This window comes from Scaptodrosophila lebanonensis, unplaced genomic scaffold (assembly GCF_003285725.1).
Source record: "Scaptodrosophila lebanonensis strain 11010-0011.00,11010-0021.00 unplaced genomic scaffold, SlebRS2 tig00001410-arrow-pilon, whole genome shotgun sequence".
Taxonomy (NCBI): Eukaryota; Metazoa; Arthropoda; class Insecta; order Diptera; family Drosophilidae; genus Scaptodrosophila; species Scaptodrosophila lebanonensis.
This window is the reverse complement of record NW_022060738.1, coordinates 2814587-2828641: the sequence shown is the minus strand read 5'-3', so window position 1 is coordinate 2828641 and position 14055 is coordinate 2814587. Positions and strand designations below refer to the sequence as shown.

The following is a 14055-nucleotide window of genomic DNA, read 5'->3' as shown; positions in this document are numbered from 1 at the left end:
GGAATGTAATTTTAGACACCATTAAGTTGACTTTATGTGCTTGTTAAGGGGACTAGTCTTGGGCTGTGTATTCATCGATTTTTATTTGGCTGGCGCTTGATGGATGAGCGCGGCATTGCACAGTGGCACAGTGGGTTGACAATCTTTAAGAAATCTACTTGAAGATCTTAAAACTATCATGTGTGATAATAGGTATAGGTATGTATACCAAACATTCATTCCCGGGCTATAAAGTTCCAGGGAAAATTACATCTTTTTTACTTAATTACAATTATTAACAATTTAAGGGTATTTGTCCGACTACACTAGAGATATGAACATGTTATCCAACGTTTCTTCAAACTTCATCAAACGATATTCAAACAAATCAACTTTATCTATTAGTTCCTTAAAATCATTTCCCTAATTTTATTTGCATTCCTGAATTCCTTGGAAGGTTATATCTGAAATATTCGTGAACTTTAGCTTTTCATCTGATTTTCATTAGCATTACATATATTTATAATAAATGGGAAAGCCTTTGCATCGCTATATACTTCCACATGCACCATATACATATATATATTGTACATTGTACAAGTATAATGCCTGCCTGTCGGCCTACCCGCTTACCCGGCTACTGTTGCTGATGACGATGATGACATGACAAAGTTTTTAATAGCCAAAAGTTTCGTAATTTAACTCGATTAACGCGAAACGCGAAAACTTTTGTAATATGCCACTCACTTGCAACTCTTCCTCGCTTTGATTCCTTTGCAGGCATCTCATCGCTATCCAGCTGCGGAGATCCGGAACGTCTGCCCGAACTGCCGCCGGGTGACGAGCAGCGTCTACAACGCGCAGCTCTACATTTGCAACAGAAGCTGATACTTCGTGAGTGGCTGCGGGACCATCGACTGCAGCACCATTATCAACGTCTGTTGGCGGTTGAGGTTGCCTCTCTGGAAGACGTTTACTGGTTGGAGGATTCGCGTGCTAGCAAAATACTTGGCAAGGATTGGCAAATTTGGTCGGCGGCCCGCCAAAATCTGCCCACATCGAAGGCGCAGCTGGACGCGCTCAAGGCGCAGCTGTGGTCGACGGTTGTCAAGTCGAGTCAGCATCAGGACGCGTGGACATGGGGTGGCATGCTGGTGGTCAGCGTCAGTGTCGCCGGACTGGTCACCCTCGCCGCCATGACGCAGCCCTCGCTGGCGCCCGAGGCGCGTCACTCTCTGCTACAGTATGTGACTGGAAAATATTTGCTACCTGCAAATTGTAAGGTGCAGTGGGACTGGAAGGATCCCGCCCAGGTCGGCGGCACCATGTGCTTTGTGGTGCGCTTCTTTCAACGCAATGGACAGCCTTACCCCATCTGTGATACGGATCAGTTTTTCGTCGAGGTCACGGAGGGCACCCGGAAGGTGGTCACCATCAGCGAGCTAGGCTCCTCCACAGACCCGAATAATGCAAACATTGCCAAAGTCAAGTTCACGGTGCGCACTGCGGGCCAGTATAAGATCTCGGTGCTGATCGGCGCCAGTCACATCGCCGGTTCACCTTTTGTCAAGAATTTCCTGCCCGGACCCATAGATGCTCGTCGTTCGCGCTTCATAAGACCTGCTAGCACAGTCATTTGCTGCGCCGGCTCACCCACTCTGATGCACATTGAGCCACGCGATGAATTTGGAAACGCGTGCCTGTTCGAGCAGAGTGACGACGCCCTCCAGGTGAGTTCGATTTATCGGGCTACTTACAATCAAGAGTGGACCGTTAGTAGAAGGTCGGCATCAATAGTTGTTCCAACTTGAGGAGAAATTCACCGAACTCCTTGGAAAGAGAACAGGCATTACATCTCCGACATCTCTACGAGACAAATATATCTAGACAGGTCCGCCCCGTCTGTTGGTCCCTCGGACTAAATGAGCTCTTTTGAAGCCCACTAATAATGACTAATCATGATATGTACAATCCTCTAATAATCCCACAGCAACATGAGTTTATTTTTTGTTATGCCCTGTACACGAATTGTTAAAGGATATACTAGAAAGTCGAAAAGCTACTCGTAAATGTGTGGATTAGGGTGAAGGGCGCCTGCATGAAAACACAAATCAATATACGCATGTCCATGTCCGTCTGTATGAGCAGCGAATACTTTTGAACCACAACAGGTAGAAACACCAAACACACCCAGGTATGCAGACTTGTTGTATCCATACAAAGAGCATGTTTTCTACAAGCCATATACACATATAGTATGTAAGCAGGCGGTATATAGCGGAGTCATGGCTCGCTGTTTCACGATTTGATTCAGCAGTTTGTCGTTGCAGTCGTTGTTGCAGTTACAGTTTCTTCGTTGTAGTAGTAGTATATGTATGTACAAGTATAAGCATACAACATCATTGTTTAACATAAAACTGCCTTACGCCACCTTCTTATTAATAGAACAACTTCCTATCACTGTTTATCAAGATATCTTAAGCAATCAGTTTTATAGAAAGGAATGGTGCCAAAATTCAACTTGTACACTTTTCCAGAATCGGACTTAGTACTTAGAACGTTTTGTTTTATTGTTTATTTTATTTACTGCTAATTTCGATGTCGTACCCAAGCTGGGCTTTTGTAATAGGTCCTCATCATAACGTGGGGTTTGGAAAAACTTAGAATTAAATCATATAGCTGTAATAGGGAGGATGCAACAAAGTTTGGTTTAGTTCGAATGTTCTTCTTCTTTTACGATTCTACTTTGCAATCGTATAACCTTTCACATAAACAGTTGCTCGGGAAATAGGTATGTACATAGGAAATTTAAACATCAAATATTTTGAATATTATCGATGAAAACTACTTTCAAACCAATTGGAAGCTTTTAATTTAAATGATGATCCCATAAATGAAGCATTTAATTCTATAGGAAATGGATATAGGCATATCATTTCACATTATGTCTTTTTTCTTGATTCTCATTGCTTTAATCTTGATAACAATTGTTATACAGGGCTATCAGGTGGCAATATACGATCTGCATGGCGTCGCCGTCGAGAAGCTGCATCATGCGATAGCCTTTAACTACGACCGTGTTAATTCTCGGGTTTCTGTTACGGCGCTCTTCCCGGAACCCTCGTGTCTGCGGGCTGTCATCAGTTACTTGGAGCAGAAGCTGCCCAATGGCGACTTTGACATAATTGTGCTGAGCAGTAAGTATCATACAATACTATATAATATATCACTATACAGTATTACATAAATCTTTCTCAGGCAGCGACACGACTCTGGTGCACAAGAACATAGCCTCTCGCAAACACAATATTTGCTACGAGGCGAAATTGCTGAGCATTTACGGGGCGGCTAAGAGCAAGCCTCGCAAGGTGCTCTGCTATGTGGGGCCAAAACAGGTGAGGCTCCAACAACTTATAAATGTTTGTGTGTGAAGTGTTTTGTGTGTGCAAAAGCAGAATTCATTGATCTTTCAGGTGACCATAAAGGAAATGATATTGAAGTTCATACCCAAACGCATTGCCACCTTTCGGCTGTGTCCGTCGACCAAGTTCCACTTTTTGCCACAGTTGGTGACTCAGCTGCACGGCCCGGTCTTCATCATAGACGATGGAGCCCAGCCTCGTATTGAACTGGCCTCCAGGGATCGCAACATCATTGCCGCCACTTTCACGCACTTTCTGCTCAAGAACATTGGTGGCTCGGAGACCTTTAAGGATAAGCAGGACTTTTTCTATCACGAAGTACGCAAGTTCCATGCTAGTTACTATCACGAGAAGATGACGTTGAAGGTGCAGCGGGAAAAGATATTGGAGAGCAGCATGAAGGCCACCAAGGGCTACTCCGTGTCGGATTGGTGCGGCAATTTCGAGGTGACCTTTCAGGGCGAGCAGGGCATCGATTGGGGTGGTCTTAGGCGCGAGTGGTTCGAGTTGGTGTGCAGCGCCCTCTTCGACGCACGCAGCGGCCTCTTCTGCACCTTCCATGACAAGCATCAGGCACTGGTTCATCCCAATCCCACGAGGCCGCCGCACCTGAAGCTCAAATATTTTGAGTTTGCCGGCAAAATGGTGGGGAAATGTCTGTTCGAGAGCGCTCTGGGTGGCACCTATCGGCAGCTGGTACGGGCTCGTTTCAGTCGCTCCTTTCTGGCTCAGCTGATTGGACTTAGAGTGCACTATAAGGTCGGCACCAACCCCACCTACAATTGCTTAATTTCAAGTCTAATTTCATCTTATTTTATTTCAGTATTTTGAGCAAGACGATCCCGACTTGTATTTGTCCAAAATCAAGTACATCTTAGACACTGATTTGGATGCCACAGATACGCTCGAGCTGTATTTTGTGGAGGAGGTTTACGATGCCAGTGGGCAGCTGAGCAAGACCATCGAGCTCATACCGAATGGCGCCAAGACTCGCGTGACGAATGCCAGCAAGAACCAATACCTGGATGCTTTGGCACAACAACGCCTTTGCAACAGTGTGAAGGACGAAGTAGATAGTTTCTTGAAGGGGCTGAATGCCATCATACCCGATAACTTGCTAAGCATTTTCGACGAGAACGAACTGGAGGTGTGAATGGCTAAGCCTTTTTAATTGAATTATTTGTACTAATTAATGGCATACTTCCTCCACCTCTCCTTGCAGTTACTGATGTGTGGCACTGGCGAGTATTCAATAACCGACTTCAAATCCCATCACATTGCCAACGGTAATTCGGCGGAGTTTCGTCGCGTTCTGGCCTGGTTCTGGGCGGGCGTCAGCAATTTTAGTCAAACCGAAATGGCGCGTCTGCTGCAATTCACCACAGGTTGTTCACAGCTGCCGCCCGGCGGCTTCCAGGAGCTTAATCCGCAATTTCAAATAACGGCTGCGCCCACTTTTGGCAACTTGCCCACAGCGCATACATGGTAAGCACTTATGTACACACCAGTATATATGTACCCGCATATGTACATATGTATATCGCTGATGCACACACTGGCACTAACTTTCGTAAGGACAGAAAATCTATTCCATTACTGCAAGCACAGTATTTGTGGATGATACCAACTACTATGTGCTATAACTGTTCTTTTTTTACACGAATTTGATATAACACGGTTTGAAAATGAAAAAATTGCATATATATTTCTTTAGATATAAGGAACCAATCACCTATTTGTGCATATGATCAATGTCTTTTTTTACACGGTTGTTTCTGGAACCAATCTACCGTGTAAAAACAGAATTAGGTGTATATGTATTCTTGTCTGTCCGTCCGTATTATCACCTAGATCTCAGAAACTATAAGAGATAGAGACACAAAATTTTGCACAAAGATGCTTTACGTTATACGAGTTTTATTTTTAAGATTTTCCCCTCTAAGGGGGATTTTCAGAAACGCCGTTCGTATAATCATCTATATCGCAGAGACTTCTAGGGACTAGGGACACCTAATTTTATTCCAAGATGCCTTATATGTGATAATGTGAATTTTAGAATTTCCCTTTTTCCCCCTCTCTTAGTCTGACATAGACACAAATTTAAATTTATATAATTTGATAGCAGTAGCATTTATGTTTCTAATCGACTGAGTAGCATTGTATAATGACTGCGTAACATGCATCTTCAACTCACCACGTTCCATTGCAGCTTCAATCAACTTTGCCTGCCCGACTACGAGAGCTATGAGCAGTTCGAAAAGTCTCTGCTTTTAGCCATCAGCGAGGGAAGCGAGGGATTTGGCATGGTTTAAAGGATCTAATTGTCTCCTGGCATCTCTGACTCTCTACGGCTGATGTTTTTTCTAGCGTCTACTACTGTGTTCCTGCGCTTTATAGTACTTATATAAGTAGTATACATATGTAATGCATATTTACTAAGTATAGTAGTTTGTAAAGCCGCGTAGTGATATAGATATTGATTTTTGATCGGGCAAAAAAAAAAAAACACAACAAAAAAGCACATTAATGTGCCAGTCTGTCAACGCTTTTTCGTTGCTTTAAATGTTATTATTGTTGTGGCTTTTTGTGCAAACACTTTGAAGCAATAATTAAATAGGAATAATGTTAAACACTAAAGAGCATAGTTTTAAATCGCGTAAAAATGAAAATGAATATATCATCATCAAAAAGAATGTGATATTTGTATTATAAAGTAATGCAACTTAATGATAAAGATCTTTATAAAATTATCTCAAGTATCGTCCCCTAAAACAACTCCAAATGCTAAAGAGGGCAATAAACCAAATGTTTGTATTTGTATAGTATAGTATTGAATACACAAGGATCGTAAAGCATTCCCAATAAACCCCTGAATAAGCAATTTATTGAAAGATTAAAGCAATGTTAATATGCATTTTAAACAAAGCGGCCGTTATTAAGGCACAAACTAAATAGTAATCTCTAAAATTACGCTCCTAAACTATTTGTATAAGCAATATTTAAAATTAAAAGACAAATAATTAAACCATGATGTTAAATTGTAGTTTTTAAATGTTGTTAAAAGGCTAAACAATGCAAAACATAAATCAATAAAGCCAATGGAATGTAGTTGTTGAAAAGTGTAATTTCGAAAATCCAAAATAATAAATAATATCAAAAGAAGTAATAACACGAATATTTCAAACTGTAATTATTTCGCCATCTTGGATTACAGTAATAACATAACATTACAGTAATAACATTTTCCATCTAACCTTCAAGTGACTGTCTCACTCTTGCTTCCAACAATTAGGTAGCGCTGCCAACCGACAGATGGCGCCAGCGACTTTAGTCACTTTCATTCAATTTGAAATATTTCTACAACGTCGCAAGATGGTTCCATGGTGTAATGGTTAGCACTCTGGACTCTGAATCCAGCGATCCGAGTTCAAATCTCGGTGGGACCTGGTGAGAAATCCTTTTTTTAACTTATTTTTTAAAAATTGAATATACTTAATTTAGAGCGGAAAATGATAATGCTATACGTTTTTATTTATTAACAGCAAATGAGCTATAAAGCTGAAGAGTGTCCATTTTGTAAAAAGTTTGAGTCCTTGCACCAATTCCAAACTCAATAAATATAGCATTTTTTTTTAACCCCACTTGCCAGATGCACACAGATACGTCTTTTACATTTTGTTTACCCATTAGAAAATCATAAAACACAGATTTTAGATGACTGGTATTCAAAATACATTCTAAATGATGTTACATATTTTTAGATGTTCAACGATTGTTGTAGATTAATACTTGTAGTTTATTTATGGCACAATAATTCCGTTTTCATTTCATTTTCGAGGGAGCAGGCGTGTTTTGTACCTTGATGTGCAAGTTTGTAACACTTATAAGTGTTGTAGACCACATACTATACAATAACAACTCCTCCCTAAGTTATAAGTAGTTAGTAATGCTATATGTTAGACCACTTCATTGAGGTTCCTTTTTTATAGCAACAGTTAGTGCTTATGTGTCCGTGTGCCAAGTTTCATCATGATAGGTCAAGAAGAAAGTTATAGCCATAAATAAAATCGCTGCCCATGCGCTGCCTGGAGCTCTGCCCGCAGCTGCAGTTGTTGTTGCTGGACACTTATTGAAGGAATAATTTACTTATCCGCCACATCGTTTGAGGAGCACAGTCCGTCCACTGCAGATGCCAAGCTGTATTCCGTGGGCCACCAAAGACTTCTTAGATATTAAGTATGCTTATGTGTTACCTACAATGTCCATAGTTGTGACAATTAACGCTTGAACGCAAACCGGAGCCACGAGTGAGAAGCAACTTTCTTCGCGCGGGGTTCCGTAGACCACGCAATAAGTGTGGTCTAATATTATAAAGGGGGGCCAGCTACCGTGCGCGTACTCGTTGTTAATGTGATATTGCTAAAGGTCACATGTCGAAATTTTTGGGTGGCAGCAGAGTGAATGAACCCGTTTGGTGGTAAGTACTGTCTTGCGCAAGAGCAGCCCAAGGCAATGCGCTTCAAGCATTGCGGAAAATTAACCAAACATACTGCTCGTAAGACAGACAAAGTGAAAAGTGTGTCCATCAAGCTGCACTCAAATCTCATAATTATTCGGCTTTAGTGAGAGTTTTATGCGTGAGTGACAAATTACAGGCAATCACTTAACACAGACGAGCAGCCGTCTGCGTAGACGCGTGCGCGTTACAATGTCTTTTATTATTAATTTGTGATATCTAATTAGGGTATGAAAATATACAAATCTGCCCGTTAAATAGCAGTTGGACTTCGCCTCCGTTATATTGACGGAGAAAGTAGGAGTACTAAACCAACACCAAACACCAAAGACCAACACACAAATACTGTCACTTTTTAGTTCAGAAGAGCCCTGTAAAGAGTTCAAGAAGTGCAAGTCGAATCTCTCTAGGGGGTCATCAGAGACCAGAACCTTGAGCACCTATGTAGATAGTAAAAGCACATTAGCGTAAGCCGATAAACTGTGCTGGTACACTGTTCGAAAGTCATTTAAATCTTGTCTCATAAGTTGTTCACAATTCAAGAAAAATCCATATAACTTGTTTAGCAACAATCAGTTAGAGGCCATACCTTGGGGGATATGATGTAATTATGTTTCCTCGTGGAGAGTCCTCTAATAGACTGTCTTATCAAAAGTACTCAAAGAAAGGTGATTTGAACCTATTTTCGGATGTTTAGACGTTGAATATATTCTACATAGTCTTATCTTATCCATTTCTGCGCTTGCTGCCAAATATTTATAATAAAAATTAGGTATGAAATCAAACTGCTTTTTACAAGTAAGTAGTACTGGGAAAGCTATTGATCTGATTAATCTCCAAATGTTATCAATGATTACAAATTTATGCAAAAATTTAAACAACTATTACTGCCTTTAATATTAAAGTTAATATTTGGTTTTTGCAAAATGAACTTTGATTATAATTTCAACTTGTATTAATATTTGTTTGTTTTTATTTAGCTGTGCCAAATCGAATTGTTAAATGGCTTGGAAATGAAAGACAAATATGAATATTGCTATTTTAAGATTAATATTTTTGTTTTCTATTTTTGTTATTTGATGTGCAGGCGAAGCAGATCTTTGGCGGAAAAGAATTTTGTGGAGCTTGTGTGTTACTCGAGGAATATTTCAGATTTTTATTTAAGCCATTCCAAAGGACTCCTGTTCTTTGTTAAACAAAAACTACTTCGCATCTTGCTTAGTGACTTTTGGGGCAAGCTTAGGCCCACTGACTGCCAAAAAAATAATGTCACCGACTTACATGTACATACATATAGTATATGTATGTATGTATATGCTCTCATATGCCACTGAACAACAAGTAAAAGCTTAATGCGTTCGCATTAAAAAAAGTGAAATTTTTCGGTCCGACTAAAATGAGGAAAACCATAACGCTTGCTGTCCAGTAAGTACGTATATTAGTCATCTTGTAGGCATATGAGAAGGTCGTTCGCACGACTTAAAGCCAGTACCTGTACAGCAGGTAATTAAAAATTAAGCAGCCAGAGAGAAATGAAGGCACAAGGTCTTCCACATACTTGTAGAACATTAAAAACAAATCGCGCTACTTTCTAAGCAATTTACACAAGAATTATTTCAATTATTTTAATTGTATTTTATTTGGAAGCACTTTGCGCTGCATTCTTAAAATAAAAACAAGCACTCTATAATTAGAATAAATAGCTTACGAATCTAGTCAAATACGATCGCTTAGGCCTATGTGGCAACTGTGGCAAGGGGCATACGAGTGCAAGAACTAAGCATAGATCAGTCGCACTTGGAGGCCAGAGTGCACATGAGGGTTTTGGGGCAGAAGAGCAGACCCTTTGAGCAGGTCATCTTGTGACCCTTCATCTGACCCTGTGCGTTCTTATAGCAAACAAAGTAGCTGGCTATGGATGTTTGATCCGGTATTTTGTCCCCCTCCTTGCAGTAATACTTCCGCTTCTTTTGGCTGCTACTTGAGGGTGAGAATGTGGGCGCAGATGTGGGTGCAAACGAGGGTGCAAATGAGGGTGCAGCTGTGGGCGCTGTAGGAGGCGGCGGCGGCGCGTGTAGTGTCGGATATGCAGACAGAGCAGGTCGCGGCGTGCTAGCCGAGAGAACGGAGGGCATGTTGAGCATATAGGAGTCCAGCATATCCTTCTCGACGCTGGTAGAGGCAGGGGATGGCTGCTCCTGAGAATTTGAGGCGCTGCCATATTGCTGAAACAGGTTGACCAGATTTTGTGCTTTCAGAGCCGCCTCCTGACGTCTTTTCGCCTCGGACAAGACCTTCAAGGCCTCCATTTGCAGTCGCTTGTTCTCGTTAATGGAGTAGTAGGTGCTCACGAGCGGCAGATTTCCACACTGCGCATAGGTCTGGGCATCGCAAATACGCGTCTGCGTATTGAACCCGGTGTATGGGGGACACGAGTAGGAGAGCACCTTGCCATCCTTCTTGCTGCACACAAAGTAGCGGGTGCAGTCCGTCACATTGGGCTGACGCACTCCTGCCTGGCAGGTGATGACCTCCACCTTGCCGAGCTCGGAGAGCGAGGCCGGCGAGCGAGTGAGCAGCGGAAGAATGGACTTCTGAAAGACATCCAGACTAATGAAGCTGCCGTCGAAGTTGACCAACTGCTTATTATGGTGCTGGCCATTGCGCAGTAGAGTGGGCGGAAATTTTGGCTTGACAGGACTGAAGTTGTTAGAGATGGGCGGCAGGGCGCTGGCGAAACTGTTGCTGAAAACATTAACGCCCAAGTTGCCGGCATTGTCGTAAATACTCGTGCTCAACGATGTCGTTGATGGTCTCGGCATATATTGGTGATTGCTGACCGCATTCTGACTGCCATAATTCTGCTCCAGATACGAAGAAGATACGGACGCAGGTGCTAATTGCTCGCTCAGGTCTGACGTCGGTTCCATGTTGCCGCTGCCGCCGCTGCTGCTGCTGTAGGTCAGTACATGGTGCATGTTGTTGTTGTTGCTGCCAGTGCTGCTGTGGCGATTGTTGTTGGCATTGGCGTTAATAACTTCATCAGCCTCCACTTCCATGCTTTCGATTTTCTGTGAATTGGGACGTATTTTCACTTGACCCGCTTCGAGCGGGGCGGGAAAAAGATTGTGAGAGGGATACCTCTGTCCCGCTGAGGATGCCGTTTCCATGGGCCTAGGCATGCTCAGCACATTCATGGTTGGGTAGCTCTCTGTTTGAAAGACGCGATTGACATTATGGTCGTTAAGATGAGGACTAGGCGTGTAGTAATTGGCAACGGTCGCGGGGGAGGGCTGCTGCTCAAAGGGTCGCGGGGTGGTGAGCCCATATTCTGAAGCATAGGGCGCTCCATATTGTCCCGAATAGCGTGTGGCCATCGTAGTTACAGATATAGTAGGTCTGGCCGTGGTGACAGATGCGACAAACTTGTTGGTATTGTAGTAATTGTTGTTATTCTGATTGTCTAGATGATTATTGTTATTGTGTTTGTCTGCCCCCGGAATGGATGGAAACCTTCCCAGACTATTGCCATAGCTGTCCATCATCTCTTTCTCACCCGAATTGGTGGTCGATACGTGCACGGGTATTACATTATTGTGAATAATTGTGGTGCTGGGTTTGTTATAATCGTTGGAGGATGCTCCAGACATGTGATGGTGCTTTTTGTGTTGACTGTACTGTGGTGGTTGTTGCTGCTGTTGTTGTTGCAGCTGGGGGGCGTAATATTGCTGGAAGGGATTGCCCTGTGGTGACAATATGACGGGTTGCAAAATGGGCGGCGCGTAGTACGCGGGATTATAGGCCGGATTGGGCAACACTTTTGGTAAATTCTGAGCTGCTATCATTTGCTTCGAGAGCTCCAGCACCGTCTTCAGTGTTTCCTCCGATATCTTCGGCTCGTTACTATATTCGTGGCTGTTTAGATGAGGATGGGGCATGTGCTCCTGCGGCAATTGCTGTTGCTGATCCGGCATTAGTCCGTAGTGGGGAAGCGTGAAGAGCACCGACCCCTCTGGTCTGTTGACCACAATCTGCGAGTTGGTATAACCCGAGCCCGAGCCGCCTGGCATTAGACCGTAGCCATTACTTAGCACCACTTTGGTCTCAGGTTCCATGTGATGATTGCTTAAGTGCTCCTGCAGCCGTGTCTTATTTGGCGAGGGAGTGGGCAGCTGGGAGCTCATTGAGGATGGCATAGTCGTCTTTATAGTTGTAAGGGGCGCTTGTGTCGTTGAAGATATAGGCGCGGCTTTGTAATTGTCCATGGGGTTCATCGTGTCGAAACGATTTTTAATGTCAAAGTGGGCCAGGAAGGCGTTTAGTTGATCCGGTCGCAGTTCCGTCTGCGGCTTATCTGAATTCTGGTAGGTTTGCTTGAGTCCATCAATCAGTTGCGACAACCTCTGCAAGTGCGCTGTCAAGTTGGGATCGATGGGTGATTCCGGTGTGGGGCTCGGACTGGGGGTAACCTGCTTTAGCTGCGCCTGCAACATCTGCACTTGTCCCTCTTGATGCTGGCCCATGGGTAATATTATATCAGTGGCTTGTTTGCTATGATTACTCATATGCTGCTCACTTTCACGGTTCTCTGCCTGCAGAAATCCATCCAATTCCACCAGCTCGCCATCTCCGCTGGAATCGAAATTGTTAATGCCACTTATCTGGCTCTCGTTGTCGTTCGGCTGTGCAGTGGACTGCGGTCTTTTGCCATGGTGCTCTGCATCCTCCTCAAGCTCCTCTTCACTGCTCAGCATGCCATCGAGCACAATTTCCACATTTTCGTCGTCATGCTTATGTGACTCTGCAGATGACTCCTTGAGCATCAATCCCGCTCCATTTCGATCGCTCACAATAATAATGTCGTTCGGTTTCCTTGTAGTCGTCGCCAGTTCGCTGGCTGACAGGCACTCCCAATCCTCACCAGGGAGCACGCAACTGCCCACATTGTGTTCGTAGACGAGGCCCTCGTTGCATTTGGTGGGTATCCAAACGTGCGAGTTGCTGGGCAGTTGGCGACACCTGTAGTACGAGTCGCAGCGGGTTTTGTGGGGGCGCGTCTTTTCAGGGCATGGTTTACCTGGGTGACAAGCAGAGGAAAAGAGAAAGAGCAGTCAGTGCACAGATTGGAAACATAAGCCGAAACAGCAGCTGTATATACAAACATATTTTTGTATATACTACTTAGTGTGTATAAACAAACTCAAGCAATAGCTCTAAGCGATTCTAGGTAATTTCGACTTCAAACCCAGTTCAAACTAAATATGAATTGATATAAATATAACGATGTCTTTACACTTTTATTAACAAACAACAATAAGTTCGTGATTTATTAATCTTTTTCCATTATTGAAATGGGTCACTAAATATGAGAATATTCAAGGATCAACTGAGAACATTTGATTTGATGGCCAATTTCAATCAACTTGCAGTTTCTTATAAAAGTTGTATTGTATTAAATAAAACATTATAATACATATATTGAATTGAAATGTTTAAGAAATTTAAAAAACACGATAAACTTGTATTGCTCGAGCCTTTGCAGAAATATAATACAGTCTCGCCTGAAAAGTTCAATACTACAATTTTTTCTGCTAAGATGTTCATTGGATGCTATGTAGATGTCCATTTTTAAGTCCACGAACAGCTATACCGACTTTGCAACCGCAAATCAACAATACATTTTCTTTTCTTCAACTGTGCAGTGCACTGCAGTGTACGCTTTTAGTTTAAAATTTTCAAAAATACAATTTTTTTAAATTTCTTTTTTACTACGGTTTTTGTAAATGAAAAAAATGCTTTTTAGCTATCGGATCAGTTTTAATTTTGTTTTGTTTTTCGAAATATAAATTCAATTTTTTCTATAATACAAATATTCGAGCACTTTTGCATGGTTAATTGGTTTTAATTGTACACAAAACTTGTAAAGTGTTTTTCAGAATTTTCATCCAGACACTTGTATGAATTATCAGCACTTTCAAATCAATTTGCAACACTCTTGTCGTACCTTCCGAAAAGTAAAAGAGGCCGGCCAAAATAAACGCGTATATCACAAGGCCACGCATACCGCATGAACTAAATCGTTAAACCAATGGCAAGGGCTAAAGCACGAAAAATATCCTTGCACTCGAAACGTAACCG

The 14055-nt window shown here is 42.5% G+C and overlaps 2 protein-coding genes and 1 non-coding gene across 6 annotated transcripts in view; 2 read left to right on the top strand and 1 right to left on the bottom strand.

Annotated features, from left to right (window-relative positions):
• Positions 1-6432, top strand: part of LOC115630427 (apoptosis-resistant E3 ubiquitin protein ligase 1) — a 32415-nt gene extending 25983 nt beyond the window's left edge. For 2 of the 4 annotated variants that reach the window (XM_030526982.1, XM_030526980.1), the window contains exons 2-8: positions 760-1709; positions 2978-3176; positions 3238-3374; positions 3453-4160; positions 4225-4548; positions 4624-4886; positions 5611-6432. In XM_030526982.1, the coding sequence (XP_030382842.1) occupies positions 760-1709; positions 2978-3176; positions 3238-3374; positions 3453-4160; positions 4225-4548; positions 4624-4886; positions 5611-5713 (2684 nt within the window). In that variant the 3' untranslated portion in view covers positions 5714-6432. Of the gene's footprint in view, positions 1-759; positions 1710-2977; positions 3177-3237; positions 3375-3434; positions 4161-4224; positions 4549-4623; positions 4887-5610 lie in introns of all 4 variants that reach the window. The other 2 variants (XM_030526981.1, XM_030526979.1) reach the window with 1 other exon arrangement.
• Positions 6433-6775: 343 nt separating this feature from the next.
• Positions 6776-6847, top strand: Trnaq-cug. The gene has a single exon. It is a non-coding gene; the product is annotated as a tRNA-Gln (tRNA).
• Positions 6848-9704: 2857 nt separating this feature from the next.
• Positions 9705-13979, bottom strand: LOC115630754 (transcription factor mef2A). Its single transcript, XM_030527408.1, has 4 exons — positions 13922-13979; positions 12470-12994; positions 10004-12424; positions 9705-9928 (listed from the first exon to the last, which is right to left on the bottom strand). The coding sequence occupies exons 1-4, from the start codon at positions 13977-13979 to the stop codon at positions 9705-9707; spliced, it is 3228 nt and encodes a 1075-aa protein (XP_030383268.1).
• Between the last annotated feature and the right edge of the window lie 76 nt (positions 13980-14055).